At 40.0% G+C, this 22238-nt stretch overlaps 1 protein-coding gene across 2 annotated transcripts in view; it reads right to left on the reverse strand.

Annotated features, from left to right (window-relative positions):
* Window positions 1–9323: 9323 nt before the first annotated feature.
* Window positions 9324–22238, reverse strand: part of PDGFD (platelet derived growth factor D) — a 273833-nt gene continuing 260918 nt past the window's right edge. For both annotated transcript variants that reach the window (XM_066371547.1, XM_066371541.1), the window contains exon 7: window positions 9324–11919. In XM_066371547.1, coding sequence (XP_066227644.1) covers window positions 11794–11919 — 126 coding nt within the window. In that variant the 3' untranslated portion in view covers window positions 9324–11793. The remainder of the gene's footprint in view (window positions 11920–22238) is intronic.

A 22238-nucleotide genomic window follows, 5' to 3' on the forward strand; every position in this document is an offset into this window, starting at 1 on the left:
CCTCTAAAGTTCCCACATAAAGATGAATTTCTTCCCCTGCGGGCATTTGGCAATATCTGAAGATATTTTTTGATTATTACTATTGGGGTCAGGGTGCTAATAGCATCTAGGGAGTAGAGGCTAATGACACTGCTAAATAACTTGCATTGCACAGGACAGCCCTCCACAACACAACATGGTCAATGCCCAGTGTCAGTAGATCTGAGCTTGCCACATTGTCTATGGAGAAGAGAGAGTCCCTAATCTCTATGGTTCTGAAAGTTGCTTCAGATAATTAGTGGTGAACTACCTACTGGTGTTAGATGGCAAGTACGGCAGGTGCAAGAATTAAGATGGAATTATTGGCTCACTCCTAGCACCTTGCACAGTGCCTGAAACACAGCAGTTTCTCAAAACAATAATTGTCAAACAAATTAATGAAAAAGATGTCATAAAACCCTAGATATATTCTGGTCCCCAATACTATGATAATGATTAAGCACTGCCTTGCTTCCTTTGTTCTATTTTAAGATCAAATTTAGACCTACACTATTCACAGCTCTGTGGCTTTTGGTCTATTTTTAATTTCTGTGAGAAGAAAAAGGAAAGTCATATTAGTCCCAGTCTTGCACAGAAGCTCATATATTTCATGAAAATGTCTGCTGTAGTAATATGTTTCCTCTTATGGATAAAACAGGAAATGATTTCAGTTCCTGTGAAGCCTAATAGGGTGAGGTATTGGAATGCAGAGAGCTATCTTTAGCTTGTTTTTGAAACCATTTTTGGGTAAATAATTGACCAAAATACTTCCTTTTTCTTTCTTTATTTTTTTCCAATTAATACGCTTTTCTGATTTGGTCTCAGCTTTTTCTCCATTGCAGCCATCAGATGAGTGCAGGCTGTGTTTCTCAGCAAAGTGAATTTGTTAATCTGTTTACCATTTTCTGCCAGAGCTCCATATTACACCCAGTGTCTTCATTTAGGTCTGTGTGTATAGGGGGCAAGGAATTCAGCTTTTATTTAAGTAATAACAATGATTGTAATCAGTGTTTAGATAATGCTTAACTGGGAAAATTTTTTTTTAATACAATGAAGGTTTTGATAAATAAGTATGGTAACTTATTCCTCCATATTGAGGACAAACTTTTCCAGGGGACACAGAAATCAATATAAAACAAACAAACAAACAAACAAACAAACAACAACAAAATCCCAGGAACTTGATTTTGTAACAGGCTGTGGAAGTTTGAAGAAACTACTGAATCTCCTATTCCCCACCCTCCTTCAATCATTGTCTTCCCCATAAAGCTAAAAGACTCTAACATTAACGTGAGAGTCTGGGCTTGGGTCCTCGGAGACATTTTTGACTCCTCTCATTCCCTTCCAGTCTAAATTCAAAGCTTTGCTTTTCAGGTACATCCTGAAACTGCCTGCTTCTCACTTCCTCTACTTTGGCTTTTTTTGATGAAGCTTCTTCTCTCTCCTGCATCTGCTTCCATAAGCTTTTTCTACTCTGGCTTTCCTATAGTAAAATCTCCATACAGTGAGAAATTTTTTAACAATTTGTCATATTATTCCACTTCCCTGCTCAAAACTAAGGACTTCCACACACACTCAGAACCTAAACTCCTTACAATACCTTATATTGGCCCTAAATACTTCTTTCACCTCTGTTTTCTCACCATTGAGCCCTTGCTCAATCCATCCTACCCTATTGCTTGCTGTTCTTTGTACTATCCCATTTGTTTTTGCCTCAGGAACTTTGCACTTGCTATTCCTTTTGTATAGAATGCTCTTCCCAGATATATTTCCACCCATTATTTCCTCTCTTCCTTTAGACTGAGCAAATGTCACCTCCTTAGAAGAGAGAACTTTTGTAGCTTCTCTAATTTGCCTTTTGTTCCTATAACACTTCTCATTAAATATATGAAATTGTGTGCATGTATTTCTTTGTTTCTACCTTAGTGTAAATTCCAGAAAGCTAGAACATGTGTTGCTCATTATCTTGTTTATTGTCTCTGTTGCCTAGAATCTCTTGTCCTAAATGCTTATTTACTATTAATTAAAGGAATAAAGCTTGACCAGAATGTTCAATGACCTCAGGGTCCGTGCTTAAGGATGTAGGTGAGAAAACTTCATAAAGAAATTCTTGCGTTCTCCCTGCTGTTCAGTGACGTGGACAGATGGTGTTAAAATGTGATTAAGGATGTGGGCTCTAGAGGAACTGCTTGGAGTTTACTACTTTTGACTTTGGGTAATTTACTTGAACTCTCTGTGCTTCACTTTTTTATCTTTATGAAACATAATAAACACAATGCATTGCTTTATAATGAAAACTTTATACTTTTATTAAGTATAAATTATAAGTAAATTTAAATTTTAAATAAATATTTTTTCATAAATCATTTAAAATATTAATTTTTTAATTTCACAAAACCCATTTAACATTGAGTTGTTATGAGAATTAAGTAAATACATGGAAGCTTTAGAAAAATTCCTAGTGCATTGTAAAACTCAATACAAAGGAACTATTATTATAGTCAACATCCATCATTTGTGGCTTCTATATTTGCAAATCTGCCTACTCCTTAAAATTTATATGTAACTCCAAAATAAATACAGGGAGTGTTTGTGTGTGTGTGTGTGTGTGTGTGTGTGTGGTAACTTATGAACATGTACAGATTGGTGTAAAGTTTGAGTTATCCAACACACGTTTCCAGCTAAGGTCATTCCAGGTGAACTCTACCCCTTGTTTCAGCTTTCATAAACAAGTGTCCTTATGTCTTACTTTGTGCCATGTTTTTCACATTTTTGTGCCTTTTGTTGGTGATTTTACCATTTAAAATGGCCTTCAAGCCTTGGCCGGTTGGCTCAGTGGTAGAGCATCGGCCTGGCGTGCAGAAGTCCCAGGTTCGATTCCCGGCCAGGGCACATAGGAGAAGCGCCCATCTGCTTCTCCACCCCTCCCCCTCTCCTTCCTCTCTGTCTCTTCCTTCCCTCCCGCAGCCGAGGCTCCATTGGAGCAAAGATGGCCCAGGCGCTGGGGATGGCTCCTTGGCCTCTGCCCCAGGCGCTAGAGTTGCTCAGGGGCAGAGCATTGCCCCCTGGTGGGCAGAGCTTTGCCCCTGGTGGGCGTGCTGGGTGAATCCCGGTCGGGTGCATGCGGGAGTCTGTCTGACTGCCTCTCCCGGTTTCCAGCTTCAGAAAAATACAAAAAAATAAAAAATAAAAAAAAAATAAAAAAAATGGCCTTCAAGTGTAGTGTTGAAGTGCTGGATGAGGTTCATAAGCACAAGAAGTCTGTGGAGTGACTTATGGTGAAAATGTGTGTCTTAGATAAAGTTTATTTAGGCATAAGATACAGTGCTGCTGCCTGTGAGTTCACTGTTACTGAATTAAAAGTATATATGAAGTAAAATGTCTTTAAAAAGAAACACACATAGCATAACCTTTTATATTGATTGCTTGAGATACATGTTGTAACCAGAGGCTCCCAGTAAGCTAATCTGTGTTTTTCATAGGAGCTGTGATTCAGTATTCTCTAATTCAGTGTTTGTAGTAACATTATAGAACATACAGTAATGACAGTGAATAAGGAGAATTGACTGTATCTCTGAGCTGTGATTCAGTCTTCGCTAATTCAGTGTTTGTAGTAATATTATAGAACATACAGAATGACTGTGAATAAGGAGAATTGACTGTATCTCTCTCTTTCCATTCACTAATAAGCTTCTCCAGAAAGTAGTTTTAACTCAAAACTGCCATTTCATCACACCTCTTTCCATATTACTTTATCACCTCACTCATACCTTTATCATTTGGCATTCTCAGACATCAGGACCCATGGGAACAAGGGACTCCCACCAAACTCTCAGCTACTTTCTACATGTCAGTGTGCTTCTTCCCTCTCTCCCTTTGCAGTTTGATTTTCTCTGGACGTTTTGGTCTATATGGAAGGAGAATGGCTGTCAGTAGACATTGATTTTTACATCCTACCAGTTAACTAACCGTAGAGACTGTCTGAATCTCTTCTTGGTTCCATACATACTATGGAAGACTTAGGTCCAATGTTGCCTCTGATACTGCTACCCTAGAGACTCAGTTGAAGTTAGTATAGCTACAACTCCGTGGGCGATGTCTAGAATTTATAGCTGCATTGGCTAATGCTATTCACAATGTGGTTACTCACATTTACATGTAAATTAATTAAAACAAGTAAAATTTGCCTGACCAGGTGGTGACACATTGGATAGAGCACCGGACTGGGATGCAGAGGACCCAGATTCGAGACCCCGAGGTCACCAGCTTGAGCGCGGGCTCATCTGGCTTGAGCAAAAAGCTCACCAGCTTGGCCTGACCTGTGGTGGCGCAGTGGATAAAGTGTTGACCTGGAAATGCTGAGGTTGCCGGTTCGAAACCCTGGGCTTGCCTGGTCAAGGCACATATGGGAGTTGATGCTTCCAGCCCCTCCCCACCTTCTCTCTCTATCTCTCTCTCCTCTCTCTCTCCCTCTCTGTCTCTCTCTCTCCATTTCTCTTTCCTCTCTAAAATGAATAAATAAAATTAAAAAAAAAAAAAAAAAAGCTCACCAGCTTGGACCCAAGGTCGCTGGCTCGAGCAAAGGGTTACTTGGTCTGCTGAAGGCCCACGGTCAAGGCACATATGAGAAAGCAATCAATGAACAACTAAGGTCTCACAGTGAAAAACTGATGATTGATACTTCTCATCTCTCTCCGTTCCTGTTTGTCTGTCCCTGTCTATCCCTCTCTCTGACTCTCTCTCTCTGTCCCTGTAAAAAAAAACAACAAGTAAAATTCAAGTCTTTAGCTATATCTGTCACATTTTAAGTGCTCAGTAGTCACATGTAGTTACTGGCAACATACAGTATTGGGCCTGACCTGTGGTGGCGCAGTGGATAAAGCGTTGACCTAGAAATGCTGAGGTCGCCGGTTCGAAACCCTGGGCTTGCCTGGTCAAGGCACATATGGGAGTTGATGCTTCCAGCTCCTCCCCCCTTCTCTCTCTCTCTGTCTCTCTCTCTCCCTCTTTCTCTCCTCTCTAAAATGAATAAATAAATTAAAATTAAAAAAAAAAAAAAACATACAGTATTGGTACAGTGCAGGTATAGTGCACTCTCATCATCACAGATTTCTATTACACAGAGCCACTATAGATAAAATGGCTTTTCCCAGAAAAGGGGTGGAAATAAGAAAAACTTTTGGGGCAGTTAAATAAGTAGGTGGCTCCTGCATCTTCTCTTCAATACTTGATGAAACTGGCCCAGTCGTCTTGGAGCGATTCCTTCCTCTGGTACTCGGCAAATTTTTATACTCTTGCAATAGCCTTCTGATCCTTTCCCCTCAATCTTCTCCCTCCCCTAAGTGTTTCAACCCATCCTGTGGCTTTTAATAGCTATATGTTAATGACTCCCAAATTTACATCTCATTCCCAGACCCTTATTCTAAGCTTCAGGCCCACAAATTTGTCTGTTTAATATCTCTAAGTGGATACGTCAAAGACCATATGGCATTAATGTCTCACATTGAATTCTTGATCTACCTTGAATCTCCACCACTTCCCATGTCCCCCATTTCAGTAAATGGCATCTCTATGCCCAGTTTGTTATGCCAAAAGCCTTGGAAAAATCCTTGACATCTTCCTTTACCTCTTTCTCAACATTCCTCTGGTCTATTAAACTTTCAAAGTATTTCTCTAATCCAACACATTAAAAAATATCCAATATCACAAACTCCTTTTACTTTCCACATGGCTAATATTTATTCAGCTTTCTGTTTCTGCTCCAGTGTCATCTTCTGGAGGAATCTCTGCCCCTTATCTAAATTCTACCTTTTGAGGCCATCCACGTTATACTTTTGCTTTTCACAAATACAATGGGTTATTTATTTAATTATGTGTTTACTACCTAACCTTCCTTCTTGTACTTGATAAGAGCAGGGAACATGGCTGTTTTATTGTTCTCTGAGTCTGTAATGTCTGGCAAAGCGCTGGGCTAGGCAGGCTCACTAGCTCTTGCTAAGTATTTACCAAACTTTGGGCGACATATTTGTGAGTTAATTTTAATTCCTTTATCCTTTTCTCTGTGGTTATGGATGACCTTTGGGTTCTGTTTTTTATCTTCTCATGGTTTCATCTTCATCACTCTAAAGTGGCCAGTCCATTTTACAAGCCTTGGTGAGATGTGATCTCTTCTCTCAAAAATCAGCCTCTCTTTCTTGCCTCCTTAGTTTTCTGAGGAGAATATATATAGGTTCTCTCAAAATTCCAAACCACATGACTCCTTCCCCCAGGTCAGTTTCCAAGCATGCACTGACTTCTAAGCCAGTTATTAAGACCTTCAGATCCTCTTGTTCACTTTTCTTGCAGTCTTGGTCCATGCAAACAGCATCTCCTGAAGATTTGCAATGCGGTCTGCCCAGCCACAGGGGCCTACACCCTTCCTGTCTCTGAGGTCTCACTTCTGTGCTTGTCTCATTCTCTAGGAGCTCTAAAGAGCTTCTTAATTCATATCCTTACCTTCATCCTTCCTACAGACTACGGTTTTCTAAAATTGCAGAATTATTCTATTGAAAAGGACTGACAGAGCATCTTATCCGTCTGATTTTGTAAATGAAGAATAGGTACAGAGATTGGTAGATTTGTCACTATATCCAAGGTCTCCTTTTTTTTTTTTTTTTTTTTTTTTGCATTTTTCTGAAGCTGGAAACAGGGAGGCAGTCAAAGACTCCCGCATGCGCCCGACCGGGATCCACCCGGCACACCCACCAGGGGGCGATGCTCTGCCCATCCGGGGCGTTGCTCTGTCGCGACCAGAGCCACTCTAGTGCCTGGGGCAGAGGCCAAGGAGCCATCCCCAGCGCCCGGGCCGTCTTTTGCTCCAATGGAGCCTCCACTGCGGGGGGGGGGGGGGGAGGGGGGAAGAGAGAGACAGAAAGGAGAGGGGGAGGGGTGGAGAAGCAGATGGGCGCTTCTCCTATGTGCCCTGGCTGGAATCGAACCCGGGAGTCCTGCACGCCAGGCCGACACTCTACCACTGGGCCAACCCGCCAGGGCCCAAGGTCTTCTTTCTTATACTTGTAGTTCCCACTGTACTCAGAAAGCCTCATGATCTCCCCTCCTACATGTAAAAGACAAAACTCTTTGCCATCCATCCACATGAGACTTTGTGTAATCAGGAGCTCATGTACCTCTATATATTTGCTAGGGGATCTTTATTCTTTTGGTTTATCCCACCTAAAACATCTTTCTTTGGTGTTACCCTCTGTTCTGGATATTGTATTTTGAACCCCAAAGCATGTTTGATAGTGTACTTTAATCCATTTTGTTGTTTAAAGACTAAAACATTTACATTAATCACATCTCCCACATTGAATGTGGCTAAATTTTCTTTAATAGAAGTCAATAAATGTCCACCATCATATTCTGAAATTTGTACCAAAATAAAAAATATTGTGAAACATTCACTAGATGTGTTCAACTCTCAAAAAGCAATGATTTCTTAACAGTTGGCAATTTCACCCCTATTCCTTGTTTACTTGGGAAACTGCATTTGACCTCCTGATCTCCTCACATGATCTCTTGTGCCTTCCCAAAATGGCCATAAGTCCTGATCCTCTTGTACTTGATGTGTAGTGGGTAGAGATTGGGGAAAAAGAGGAGAAATGTGGAAATAACAGGGAAAAGAAGAAAGGCTGGAAAACCCCAGGAAAGAATGAATTTGTAAGATGGCCTCAACCAAAGACATAGGTTAGAGAATATGGTTCGTTCTCAAAAGAGAATTTGTATTATAAGCATTATTTAAAATACAAATTGAATCCAAGAATGATTTTAACATCTGGTTTCCAGCCACTCAAGCTGGCAAACAATATCCAACCATTTAAAATAATTAGAAAGTCAATTGATTTCATTAGAAAATGAAGAATTCCTGGCCCATAAGTTGCTTACTGAGTTCATTAACCTTTATTATGGATGCAGCTCCATTCCCTTTTAATGTGAGCTGATAAAAAGTTTTTAGAGACCTTTATAGAAATAAAGTTTATTTTTATATAGATACAAATGAATGTGTAAAATTAGAACTATAAGATAAACAGGAAACATAAAATCTTAAATTAAGCAATTAGTTGCTTATCCATTGTTGATGCCTAAATATTATATTTGGAAGATATCCTAAGATGTTAAGTTTTGAAGGCCTGTGTAGTCTTTAACTTGATCTTTAAAAACAACAAAATTTAAGTGAATGTCAATAAAACCAGTGAATTATAAATATCCTCTTTTTCAGCATATTTGACCAGAACTGTTATCAAACAAAGTTGTATTTCCTAGGTTTCAGGCATGAATACTAATTTATGCATTTTAATGTAATGTTCTACCAGAGGACCTTAAGAGAATATGAAGAATTTTGATATCAGTTGAGTTATTCTTACAGTAAAACTGGACACATGCACATTTCAAGAAATGAAATAGAATTCTTAATGTAAATACATTAAAATATTATTTATGTATAAGGCTAAGATAAATTATTTACATAAAAATCCAAGTTATCTGAATTAACTACTATGCACTGCATTATTGGAACCCTTTCTTGTCCCTCCCTCACACATTCACTGGTATTTCTATGGTAACATTGACTCTTGCCACATAATACATATGTTTCTTCTCCCTTTCCCCAAACAACTAAAACCACTAAACTAAATAAAGTGGCAGAATTCCCCCCCAACACTGTGCAGCTGGTGTCCTGTCTCCGGTAGCACAATGGTAGAGACCAAGCTACAAGGCAAAGCATAATTTTTGCAGTGAGAAGAGCTCTCTTTACACTTCCCCAATCTAACTTATACATCAAGTTTTATAGGAGTGGAACCCCTAAACTGATCTCCCAGAGCTGACACCACTGACCCACCCACTGGGGTGGCCATCTAAATGGGAAAAGGTATGAGGGCAGACAGAAGCGACGTGCACCTGTGATGTTATTATGTTACTGATTTCAAGTCCTGGAGGAAGAGATGGGCTATGAACTCTCTTAAGCAAGCAATGTCAGAGGGGGATATATCTCATTAAAATGCCTGAGGCGAAATAAAGTCAAAGACGCAACAACAGCAGCAAGACAACAACTAAACCCAGTCCCACCTCTTGCCTGGCTTCAGGGCAGGGACGGAGTAGCATCTTATTGTAAGGGAACAAGGTTTGTGCTCTTCCAACATTCTAAAACCAAGCCTTCAAAAATCTGGTACCCCATGTCACTTCAAACAGGTGCATGCATTTGTAAAGGCAAGTTTGTAACGTTGTATATACTTATTAAAAGCACAGTGGAGTACTAAATAATGAAGTACTTTTGTTCCAAAGCAACATTTATTTTTCATGAAAATAAGAGACATATTACATTTGCTATGAGGGGGAAAGCTGCGAGTTACTAATATTACAAAAACAGAAATTCTACTTCTCAAAGTGTTTTGCCCTATCAGAACATATTGAATGAAAGGCGTTATTTCAGGCGGATTTATTAGGATTTCTTTTGAAATGTAATTTGTACACGTTTTTTATTCCTTTGACGGTAATAAAACAGATTTATTGGCTACATGTTGGAAGTGCAATAGATAACAGATAACCAAGGGAGAAGTTTTAATAAAACACTGAAGAAATAAAAAAAAGTGAGTGAATATGCCTGCTTACATTTCAGCTAATAAATAAAAAGGACAGATAGGGCTTTAACTGAAAACCACCCCGGTTATTGCAGCTTGGAAGGTTTACTGAAAATTGGGTAAAACACTCTAATTCTTCATACTTACAGATGCGATGTAAGCTGAACAAGCTAGCATGATGGAACACATTTTGATTTGGCTGCTGGAATCCGATATTTTCAAAGGGAAGTTGTAAATGGTCATAAAGGGGAATGGTGGTCCTTGATTATTACACTGTTGGTCTCAGCTGTTTCTGATTGCATGCTGGGATTCATGACAACCGAACAATCTCTATTTAATTTTACCATTCACCCCGAGATAAAAACAGTGGACACATGGAGGGAAATTTTGAAGGTGTATCTTCAATAAGCATTGGCCTTTCATCTCAAAAAGCTGAGAAGCAATGAGCTGAGGATAGTTTAGAATTTGGTCCTGAGAGCAAGCACCATGCTTAAAAATCCAAGTATATTGTGGCTACTCATCTGACATGGGGACTTAACAAGCTCCTGTCACATACCCCTCACTCAGATTGGTTTTAGTCAGTAGGGTCCTGGACTGACGGAGGAAATCGGCTCTCCTTTTCTCTTTCAAGGCAGGAAGAAAAATGCAGTTCTCTCTGAGCAGCCCCTGAGCTATCTTGAGTTCAGTGTTGCTCTCCTAAGAGTCTTGCTTTGGAGAATGATGAATCACTTCCTAATCTTGGAGTCAGTCTCCTTTAAAATAGACAGTAAGGAGCTGAAGAGGAAAAATTACTCTGAATACCAACGATAACCACCAATGCAAAAACAGTTTTCTAGTGGTAGAGCAGGGCCGAACTCCTGTTCCCAACTTTGTGGTGTGGCTTCTTAGAACCAGAGCCATACATCTGGGAAACAATGAGAGACCCCAGATCTGATTTCACTTAGTTCAGAAACAGGGATTCAGAAATGGTGAATGAAGACATGCTTAAGGATTTATGTCAATAAGTTGAGGTTGTTTTAATACACAAAAGCTTTTAGGCTATAAATAATGCATGATGGCCTGTCAAATATAAAATGCCATTGTAAATCCATATCTGTATATCGAAGAGACAGAGATGCAAAAGCAAATTGTGTAACATTAATTAGCACAGTTTGGAGAGTTTAAATTCATGATTCAATATGGGCCCTATAAAATATTTCATCCGATTTCCAGTTAGGTTAATACCTTAATGCTTAATTTTTTTTTACTTTCAACTGCCCAAATCTTTCAGGGTACAGTATTCTGAAAGACTCGTGTAGAGTCCCCAGGCCATTCTGCAAAGAAGTTATTTCTGTGGATGGGTTTTTGGAAGGAAACAATTAAAACTTCTGCTACAGCTTATAAATTGTCTCCTGTAGGATTATAATAAAAAAAAACTTCTGAGAAATTATTTTTAATATTGGTGTTAAGTGAATTTGCATGTCTCAGCAAGATGCATAAAAAGAAGACTAAATGACTTAACTTCTAAAGCACCTATAGTACTACGGCATGCATTTGGAGACAGGCCGTTATTGTCTACATGGATAAGTATGTAGTGTAGCTCATGGGAAAAAGTGGTTTGTTTGGTTGGTGCCTTTTCCCCAGACACCATCATTTACTTTTTATTTTTTTTATAATTAAAGATGTATACATAAGAAAAGCTCATCTATTGATTTTTAATATATAAGGTGCTTTCTTTAATAAAGCAAGATCCAAAATTGTTTTGTGATTCAAAATTTTAAAATAAATTAATCTTTCAAATATTCCAATGACACATTTCATGTATTTAATATGTCCCTTATTTTGTCAAAATGTTTTAAGGATCTAAATGACTCAACCTTATGTAAGCTTTGGTGTACCTGGTTATATATATGAATAAACCATTTGACCTATTTACCTGTAGACATGGATCTATCCTCAGACACTATTTTTAAATGCAAACCTATATTCTTGGATATGGAGGTTGATGATATACTGTTCTATTTGCCATGATGCTAACAAAGCTAGGCTGAAACTCAGCAACCACTTGTATCCATGGTTTTTCAGGCTAGTAGTAAGTTCGGTTGCTGGTGGGAAAAGGGTCTCTTAGCATACCCTCCTTAAACCAAAGGATCTTTTATGCTTAATGTATATGAACATTCTTTTATCGAGGTGGTCTGGAGCTGCAGATACAATCACAGCGCTCATGGTGATCCAACTGGATGTCAACGAGAGCCATGTACTTTGATTTGTCCCTCTTCCTGAAATGGCCAGGCTCAAACTTCAATACCTAGGACAATAAGCATATTTCCTGTTAGAAAGCCCTTAGAATACAACTCAATAGATACCACTTATTTTCTTTGTGACAGCTGGTACTTAACGCTCTGAGAATTTACACATGTCAATATTTTTACAATCATCAACTCTTTGAAATGGAGGGGTCAGCTGATCACAGAGTAATGCCTCCTGACTTACCTACCTGCAGTACCAAGACAACCTCAGGTGTCCTAGCAGGTACTTATCGATAGCTCTCTAAGGGCCTGCTTTGTCCCAGGTGGTATCCCAAATAATATCATAATTATTCTTCTGCCACAGCATATGTTATGGATAAGTTACAATACTGAACATATTATTATTGCTGTAGGCAGCACAATGAATAAAGTCATGAACATAATATGCCAAATATGGCTAAAGTTTTGACTGATGGAAAACATTTTGTTCTAATGAAAGTCATTAGCAGCTAGCCATAAATAAATGAAAATGTGTTTATGTTCTTACATATATGTTAATATAGAATAGCTTTTACAATTCAAAACAGATCAGGTACCACTTAAATCTTTGCACATTAGTATTTGTGTATCAGTACAGCATTTCTTAAAAAACGCATCCTTCAATTTTATAAGTCAGTAAGCTTAAATGTAATTTTTTAAAAATGAGTAGTTTTAAAGAGAAGCTAACTCTTCTTCCCGGCTGTGGCCTTCCTTGTAGTCAAACATTAGTCACTGGCCATCGCATGTACACAGACCTGGAAAACCACATACTTGTTCTTACATATATATACTATATGGTCAGTGTACTTTCTTCTCCTTTTTATGTTCTTAGGTTTCTGTTAGTCTTCATTTTTTATTTTGTTCTATTTTTCCTTTAGACTCTAAACTCGGTCATAGCAACACCACACAAGTATGTGGCGTTTTACAGTTTTCAAATAATTTGCACAGATGCACTATTTATTTTGCCCTCAGACAAAACTCATCATGTACTAGAATAGAATCTTTATTTTCATTTTATAGATTAGAAAACTGGGACATTAGAGAAGGCTTAGGGTCTTCTGCGGACTTGGACCAGGGAGTGGGTGTTTCTTTACTCTGCACTTTTAGAACATCTGCCCCCATGTCTCTACAATGTGCCTACGATTTCCTTTTGTGACTCAGAGGTGGGTATGACCCTAAATGTAAACTGGAAGGGAGACCTGATACACTTTGCCTGATGTACTTTGGCCTTAGATGAAGCTTAGATGCAATGAAAGCTTGCTGTAATGTCTACACAACTTTTCATGACATCCCCACAATTCTTTACAATGGATTCTAGTCCCAGCAATGTTCTCACCTTCACATTACCTGTTTCAAGTCATAAACAAACCGGAACCATCAACTAGGAAAAAATCGGCCCAGAGTCCTCAGAACTCATGCATCAGTCAGTATACCATTTACTTTAGGATTTAGCCCTGGATGGAGTTTCAATGAGAAGAATATATCACTGCCTTTCTTTAATGTTCAAGCCAGCCAGAGAGCCTGGACTCTGCTAACAGAGAGTGTAACATAGAGGCTTATTTGTGGCAAAGCTTCAAAAGAATATTAATGAGCACAAAACTTTGGGAAATAGGAACTCTAAGAGAGTTCACTACGGAAGCACAAAGACTCAGAAGTATTTGATATTGGTAATGCTAGTCCAAATGCAAGTTTTGATAGCCAATTACATTGTTATCTTGTTCTCCTGCATTTACAATATGTATCACACAATTTCATACAATTTATTATGCATTCTCTCTATTAACTGGATTATAAGAGCTTTGAGGGCAAGAATAGCAAAAATAATCTCTAACGTTATTGCCATCCACCGTTATAAGCAACTTTGCAAGTATTAAATTATTTGGACTTTGTTGCAACACTATTAGTTACTATTACGTACTTTTCTCATTTTGGTCATAGATAAGAAGAGAGAGGTTAAGTGGCTTCCCCAGTCCAGTCATAGAGCTAGTGATTGGTAGAGAATCGGAATTTGACTCCATGGAGATTAACTAGTTCATGCCCTGACCTATAAAATTCCCACTTTGTGTAGCTTGGCAGCCTGTGGGCAACATAGTAGCTGCTAAAGACATCTCCTGGGTGACAGTGGTGGGAGGTGCCCTCAGTGCAGAAGGGAGCCTGTGTGCAAGAGTCTTCCTTTTTACCTCCTCCCTGCATCTCCTCTATTCTACCTCCTACAAACAAAGCGAGCCAAACAAACAAGCCAGAAAATAAAGCAGAGGCCGAAAGGGTGGCCCACCTTGTGGACCATTTTTAATCCTTTCACATTGTTAAAGTAAAATTCACAGTACTGCGAGCAGAGTTACATCGACTTTTGCCTTTCACTGCTCCTGTGTTCTCTCCTGTTGGGTAACCAAACAAAATAAAAGATGTTGCTTCTCTATGAAAAGATAAGAAAAGAGGCAATGGTTGAAGACTGTATTAATTGCCTTGAAGGTTATTCAATAGCCCTTGACAGATAGGAAAGCCCTTCTGTGCCGTATTTGGTTCGAGAGCCTAAGAAGGGGTTAGAGGTGGAGGCCTACAGCTTTGCCAAGAATTTCTCCAATATGAAGTAGCTGCTATTGTACAAGACTGTCCGCGTGTAAACCAGATTCGGGGGCTGACAGTTGCTGGGGAGAAAGACAATCTCTAAGCAGATGAGCACATGGTATATACGCTCTGTTTAAAGAAGGCCATTATGAAAGCTTCATAAGTTGCAGCGAGTGGCACCTATGAGAGCAGCGCTCTGTCGATTTGCTTTCTGGTTTGATGGCCAACAGGAGTGAGCTTTGGGACGGGCTCAGCAAGGGCAGTTTTTCTAACTCATCTGATTGTTCAGGGGTTTTCCCTGTGCTTTTTATTAAGCGGTGTGAGCACAGCCTATGTGTGTTTTGCTGATAAGAAGAGAAAAATGAATTGGCAGACACTTTCCCAGACAGAACAGGAAAGCAGTGTTTGAACAAAGTGGAAATTGGACTGCTTTCCTGGCTGATCACAGCACTGATGTTCAAAGCTTTCAGACCATATAACAGCCCTAAGTTCAGGTACACAGCCTTGAAGGGAGGAGGAGAGCAAAGCTGACCTGAGAGATGGTGGAAAGTTAAAAGAAAAATGAAAAGCCTTTCTCTGAGAAAGCAAACTGCCTAGTTATGGGTTATCTGGTCACCTTTAAAGGATAGGAACCATTGAATTAATTACAGCCGCTGTTGGACACTTACGAATAGGAACCATCACAAAATGATTTCCTATTTTCTGAGCTACGATTCACAGCTGCAATCACATGCGGAAGTAGAAATTCACCAAAGAGAAACCATCCATTTCTTATCACCTATGGGTGAAAATAGAAATCTCAACTCCTCTTCACCACCTGGAAAAACCATGAGAAGCCGGGGAAAGTGACTTTTACTAAATGGAGAATGACAGAGCCAGTTGGTAGCTTTCATACCACACGACACAAAGCCAAAAATGCTCAGTCTGCAAATCACCAGATCTCAAAAGATATTTAACTACAGCGCCAACAAATCACTGAATGAATCATTGCCACAAAGCTATTACACTGAGAGAATGATACCAGGCAGAAAAGAGAAAGGCTACCTGCTGAGTTAGGTTCTTGCTTACTGGGAATATATAAAAAGGTTGTTAAGACCTTGTAACAGTTCCCACACTAATGGCTGACATAGAAACACACATACATATTTCAGGACAAATGCATTGTATACACCTGAATCATTAAGAGTGTATTTAAGATTCTATCCAACTTCCAAAGCAGCAGGCACTGGTCAGTACACATATAGTTTCTTATCTTAAGAAAACATTTACAGCAAAATGGTGGGATCTTGATAACATGATACGAAGCGAAATAAGTAAATCAGAAAAAACCAGGAACTGCATTATTCCATACGTAGGTGGGACATAAAAGTGAAACTAAGAGACATTGATAAGAGTGTGGTGGTTGGGGGGGGGGGGGGAATGGGAGAGGGAAAGGGGGAGGGGGAGGGGCACAAAGAAAACAAGATAGAAGGTGACAGAGGACAATCTGACTTTGGGTGATGGGTATGCAACATAATTGAACAACAATATAACCTGGACTTGTTATCTTTGAATATATGTATCCTGATTTATTGATGTCACCCCATTAAAAAAATAAAATTAAAAAAAAAGAAAATTTTAAAAAGCACTTCATATTTCTGCTTCCATTTTGACTTTTTATAGACTATATGAAAAATATGCACAGAGTTAAGATTTTAAGGTCTGTCTGGTCATCATTTTTTTCTGAAGTCTAAGTGACTACAACTGAAAATACTTTGAGAAGACCTGACTTTATTTCCACCTGGGCAACTGCTCAACCTGGGCTGGGCCTTGTAGTGGAAGAACTGATACAAAGTCACAGAATACAGCATTCAATAAGAAAAGACACAAATGACCAAATTTCAGAAACGTCTTGGTTGAGAGACTAAGTTTGAAAGTGACAAAGGCTGAGGTTACAGTGAGAGTTTATAAAACTCTTATGAATTTTGGAAATGCAATATTGATATCTGTGGACATTTACTTTTTTTTTTTTTTTTTCTTTTCTTTTTTTATTTTTCTGAAGCTTGGAAACAGGGAGAGACAGTCAGACAGACTCCCGAATGCGCCCGACCGGGATCCACCCGGCACGCCCACCAGGGGCGACGCTCTGCCCACCAGGGGGCGATGCTCTGCCCATCCTGGGCGTCGCCATGTTGCGACCAGAGCCACTCTAGCGCCTGAGGTATAGGCCACAGAGCCATCCCCAGCGCCCGGGCCATCTTTGCTCCAATGGAGCCTTGGCTGCGGGAGGGGAAGAGAGAGACAGAGAGGAAAGCGCGGCGGAGGGGTGGAGAAGCAAATGGGCGCTTCTCCTGTGTGCCCTGGCCGGGAATCGAACCCGGGTCCTCCGCACGCTAGGCCGACGCTCTACCGCTGAGCCAACCGGCCAGGGCCGGACATTTACTTTTAATAGAAGTTTTCTGTGAGCAGCCTGGTGCTGCTACAGGGTATATTTAGGAGTAGTCTCTAACTTTCCAAAACCAAATAGTCAAGTGATTTTGAGAGTGCCTTAGAATCAGTGACTGCATGTTCAGCCTACCCATTGCAGAAAACATAATGGACACCAACTTTCAGAGCATGGTGTTAGCAGTGAGAATCAGACAGGACACAGATGGGATTTGTCTACCTGAGGAGTACCATGCCCCAAAGCAGGGCTGCTCGTCTTTGTCAGGAAGGCCTGATCTGAGCATAGATCTAGCAGGGAAGGAGCGTGCACATTTTGTGGTACTTCATGGAGTCCATGAACTTGGTAGGTGAGTTATTCAGGCTGTCAGGAAGTCAGAACTAAGAAACCCTGAACATGCTCTCAGGAAATTATCTCCTCTCACATCTGTATTGTGCTTGACAGTCTTCAGATGCTTTTATTGACCCAGAATCCCCAGGAGGTAAGTAGCACAAGTTTTGTTATTAATGATTGAATGAACTTTTCTATAAACATTAACTGTTCCAGATGATACCTTTATTCTTTTGCATTTACCTTGCACTTCAACCATTAATTTGTTCATATTTCCTGCACAATTTCAGGAAGAAGGGATCTAGGGGTTAGGAGAAAGTGTAACAGTTAATGGATATCATGTAACTTCAGGTCTGTCTGGGAACACAGAATGGTGGGTTGTAGTGAGGACACATGGGGTCCTGGGTGCTTTCTGCTGGCCGGCCCAGGGCTGCCTCCCATGCTGCAGAGCCGGAACCAGAACCCTGTCTTCTCTCGTCTAGTTACACAGCTTTTGCTCCATTGCCTTGTCTCTCAGAGGAAAACACAGGCACAGCCTGAAAAAGAGCGGTCTCCTGGCTTTCCCCAAAGAGGGAAAAAGAGAAAGAGGGGAAGAATCAGGGGACTCTGTGTAAGCTTTAGAAATGATAGTTCCAGAAAAGGAATAGAAAAGACATTTTCCTGACTTCTGTGATTGCTTATATCATAACCCAAAGTCTAATTGCCTTTACCATAAAAAAAATGTGTTTCTGTCTTCTTGGTCTCAATTTACAGTTTTTAGCTAATTTTTTTTGATAAGAAATACTTAAAGCATGTAAAAACTAAAAAGTACTATTATCTTGTTTCAAGTCTGAAGTTCCACATTTTAGTACAACTCTAATTAATCTTTTGCTTCATATATAAATATAAAATTCTACATTAAAATCAAAGGCGTCTTCTGAAGTCATTTTTTAATTTTGTACAGAGATAAAAATGATGCTAGCCCTGGCGGGTTGGCTCAGCGGTAGAGCGTCGGCCTAGCGTGCGGAGGACCCGGGTTCGATTCCCGGCCAGGGCACACAGGAGAAGCGCCCATTTGCTTCTCCACCCCTCCGCCGCGCTTTCCTCTCTGTCTCTCTCTTCCCCTCCCGCAGCCAAGGCTCCATTGGAGCAAAGATGGCCCGGGCGCTGGGGATGGCTCTGTGGCCTCTGCCTCAGGCGCTAGAGTGGCTCTGGTCGCAACATGGCAACGCCCAGGATGGGCAGAGCATCGCCCCCTGGTGGGCAGAGCGTCGCCCCTGGTGGGCGTGCCGGGTGGATCCCGGTCGGGCGCATGCGGGAATCTGTCTGACTGTCTCTCCCTGTTTCCAGCTTCAGAAAAATGAAAGAAAAAAAAAATGATGCTAGTTGTTGTGAATGTGTTGCAAACAGGCTGTGTGGCCTGACCTGTGGTGGTGCAGTGGATACATCGTCAACCTGAATGCTGAGGTCGCCGGTTTGAAACCCTGGGCTTGCCCGATCAAGGCCCATATGGGAATTGATGCTTCCCACTCCTCCCCACCCCTTTATCTCTCTCTTTCCTCTCTCTAAAATCAATAAATAATATCTTCGGACAATTTAAAAAAAAATAAAACAGGCTGTGTGTTTAATATGGTTGTTATTAGCCATGTGTAGTTACATTAAACTTAGTTAAATTAAAAGGTAAGTAAAGTGGAAAATTCAGTTTCTTTATGAGCATTACACACATTTCAAGCACGCCCTAACCACATGCTGCTAGTGATTAGCATTAGAGACAGTGCAGATAGGAAACAGACTCATTGCCACCAGAAGTTCTGCTAGTATATAGGGGGTTACATCAGCTTTGTGACAAAATTGTCAGGAAAGGAGAAAGAAAATTAATTTCTTATTTTTGTCTCTCTCTGTTGCTAAGTTTTTAAGTTGTTGACTGAATGGATATAGGAGATCAAATGATGAAAAACAGTAAATATTAATAGGAAGAGTCACCAGATTTCTAGGGCCTCTCCTGTATTATGCATCATCAAGGGAATATAAGAACTGATATGGAGCATTCTTTCACTGTCTACACAATGTTTTCCAGAACCTTCCCTATTTACACATTACTATCTAAGGTATCTTTTATATTCTATATCAAGAGGTGCAGAATGTTGTTAAAAAAAAAACTTTAACAAGATGCCTCCAAACTTTTGAAGACAGAAAGTAATAAAGATGTTAACATGATATTGCACAGTGGAGAATTCTAAAAAGCCTTGCAGGAGGCCCTGGCCGGTTGGCTCAGCGGTAGAGCGTTGGCCTGGCTTACGGGGGACCTGGGTTCGATTCCTGGCCAGGGCACATAGGAGAAGCACCCATTTGCTTCTCCACCCCCCCTCCTTCCTCTCTGTCTCTCTCTTCCCCTCCCACAGCCAAGGCTCCATTGGAGCAAAGATGGCCCGGGCGCTGGGGATGGCTCCTTGGCCTCTGCCCCAGGCGCTAGAGTGGCTCTGGTTGCGGCAGAGCGACGCCCCGGAGGGGCAGAGCATCGCCCCCTGGTGGGCAGAGCTTCGCCCCTGGTGGGCGTGCCAGGTGGATCCCGGTCAGGCGCATGCGGGAGTCTGTCTGACTGTCTCTCCCCGTTTCCAGCTTCAGAAAAATACAAAATAAATAAATAAATAAAAAATAAAAGCCTTGCAGGAGAAATAGCACAACCTGTAAAAAAAACAAACAAACAGCAATGCTACTAGCTTCATTAGGAGCTTTATAATTATTCGATTTTCTTCCCGAAATGCTGAGCATTGATGTGTTTGTGGAGAGTCACACAGGCCTGCTAATGTGATGAGTTCTAGTCACCCTTAAGGGTGCTCATCTCTCATAGAAACTCATTTCACATCTCATCAGTTATAACCAGGAGCTGAGGAACCTGGTTTTTCATTTCTTTGAGTTAAGAATACAGACAGAGAACTACAGGTAATAGAATGAAGGATGGGATTTTTCCCTAATGAGCCTAGCTTGAGCAACCCCGTTTCTGGAAATGGAACAAGCCTCTGCTCTTTTTCCTCAGGGCTCTCGGCAGAGTGATCACTGTGACATACTCCAAGGTGTTTTAGGAGTTTAGGGAAAATACGGGAGGCACGTTTGTTCCAGGTATGCAGTCACTGACTGCATGACTGATGCTGTCTTGTCCCTTTGTCTAGTGCTTGGCGGAGTGATTTTGTATTGAGCTCTGCAGACTCCTAGAAGTAAAAATATTATGGCACGTGTTTCAAAGAGATGCTTTAGACAGCAGTTTCAAAAGATACCGACATTTTAGAACGAACTGATTGTGTGACTAAAGAGATCAAGGGCTTTTTCCTTTTCTAGATATTAATTGTTGACAGGAATTTGCAAGTAACAGCTATTGTGTACAGAGACAAGAAAAAAAAACTAAGAAAAGAACCCTGTCTGGGAGACGAGAGTCTTTTTGAGTGTATGTTCAATGCTGCTCTTTCCACAATAAAGAATTAAAAAATCAGGCTGTCACTTGTATCTGAGCAAAGAGTTGAGATGAAAATAAAGCATCCTCCAAATGCATCAAAGACTGAACTTTAATGTTTTTCCTCAGTTACGATTAGGCAGAGATCTTGTCGCTTCCTAGATTATTTTAACTCTAACCTAAGTATTGCATTCTGCATTCATCTTCAGGTTATAACGAAGCATTACAAAAGTCAGGTTCTTGAACGCAAGGACAATATCCAATCTAGAGTTCATCAGGTCATACAAAAATAAAACACAATGAACACAGATGATAGCATTCTCTCAGTATGAAAACTTTTTTTTTCCTTTGAAAACTGTGAGGGTGGAGTAAAATAGTTCTTGTGGCTAAGAGAATACATTCTATGTAGGTCTAAATCTAAAATAATGTTTCCCCTGTCGAAGGTAAGTTGGTCAGTGGCCCATGGCTTCCTGCTTTTCTCAAGTGAAAAATACCAGTTATGACATTATCTGCTTTAATTTTACTCAGGAATAACCTCCTAACTTATTATTATTGTTTTCAGGATAACAAAACAGTTTTACAAAGCTGGAGATTTTATTTAGGGAGCACTATCTTTGTTGTTTTTTGGGGTTTTTTTTGTCTTGGTGGATACTGATAAAAAGCAATTCAAACGATAATTCTTAACAATCATGTTTACTTCACATTTTAGTTGATATTTTTAAACATATTTCTGTTTGATGTTTCACATCTTGAAAAACACATTTCACATGCAGTATATTATTTGATCTCAAGAAACACTCTGGAAGGGGTCATCTGATATACTTGCTTGGTCTCATTTCACGTATGTGAAAACTGAATCTCTAAACTTTAGTGACTTGCATATGCTCCCAGAGTCCGGACGTAAGGAAGCTGCTGTCAGTGTCAGGAGCATCTCTATCTCCCCTAAGCTCACTCTTGAATGCTCAATAAAATGCTGTATACTTAAAAAAAAAAAAAAAGAGCACAGTGTTACTTGTATTAAGAACATAGACTCTAGAACCAGCTGATCAGAGTGGGGGTCTTGGTTCTGATTTATCAACCATCTCACACTGGTCAACTTACTGATGCTCTTAGGCCTCCGTTTACTCACCTATAAAAAGAGAACAAAAATAGCATCTCCTTCCTTTATAACCATGTTGGTAAACTGTGAAGTGAGTTAATAATTACTTATAAAAATATCTGGGACATACTAAATGCTCATGATTGTTATAATAATTATGATTAAGGTTATTGCTCTCTCCTTAAATTTTTGTTCTTTCTGTTTATTTTTGTGTAATTTCAGAGTTGCGTCCCCAGGTAGCATTCAGTAGTAATCACAGAATAAAAAAGTCTCCAACAATGTGTATTTTCTGACAAATCTTTTGCTATCTTTATCTTTACACTGTCTACTTTAATGTCTTGATTGAATTAAAGTTTGGCTCACAGCATTTTCTTAAAGAAACCTCGATTTTACAGTCACATCCTGTAAATAAATCCCATCATATTTCTGTAAGAGAGCCCCGCAAGCTCTGAAATGACTTCGTCATACATTTGATTATATACATATCCTAACA

Source organism: Saccopteryx leptura, chromosome 1 (assembly GCF_036850995.1).
Source record: "Saccopteryx leptura isolate mSacLep1 chromosome 1, mSacLep1_pri_phased_curated, whole genome shotgun sequence".
NCBI classification, from domain to species: Eukaryota; Metazoa; Chordata; class Mammalia; order Chiroptera; family Emballonuridae; genus Saccopteryx; species Saccopteryx leptura.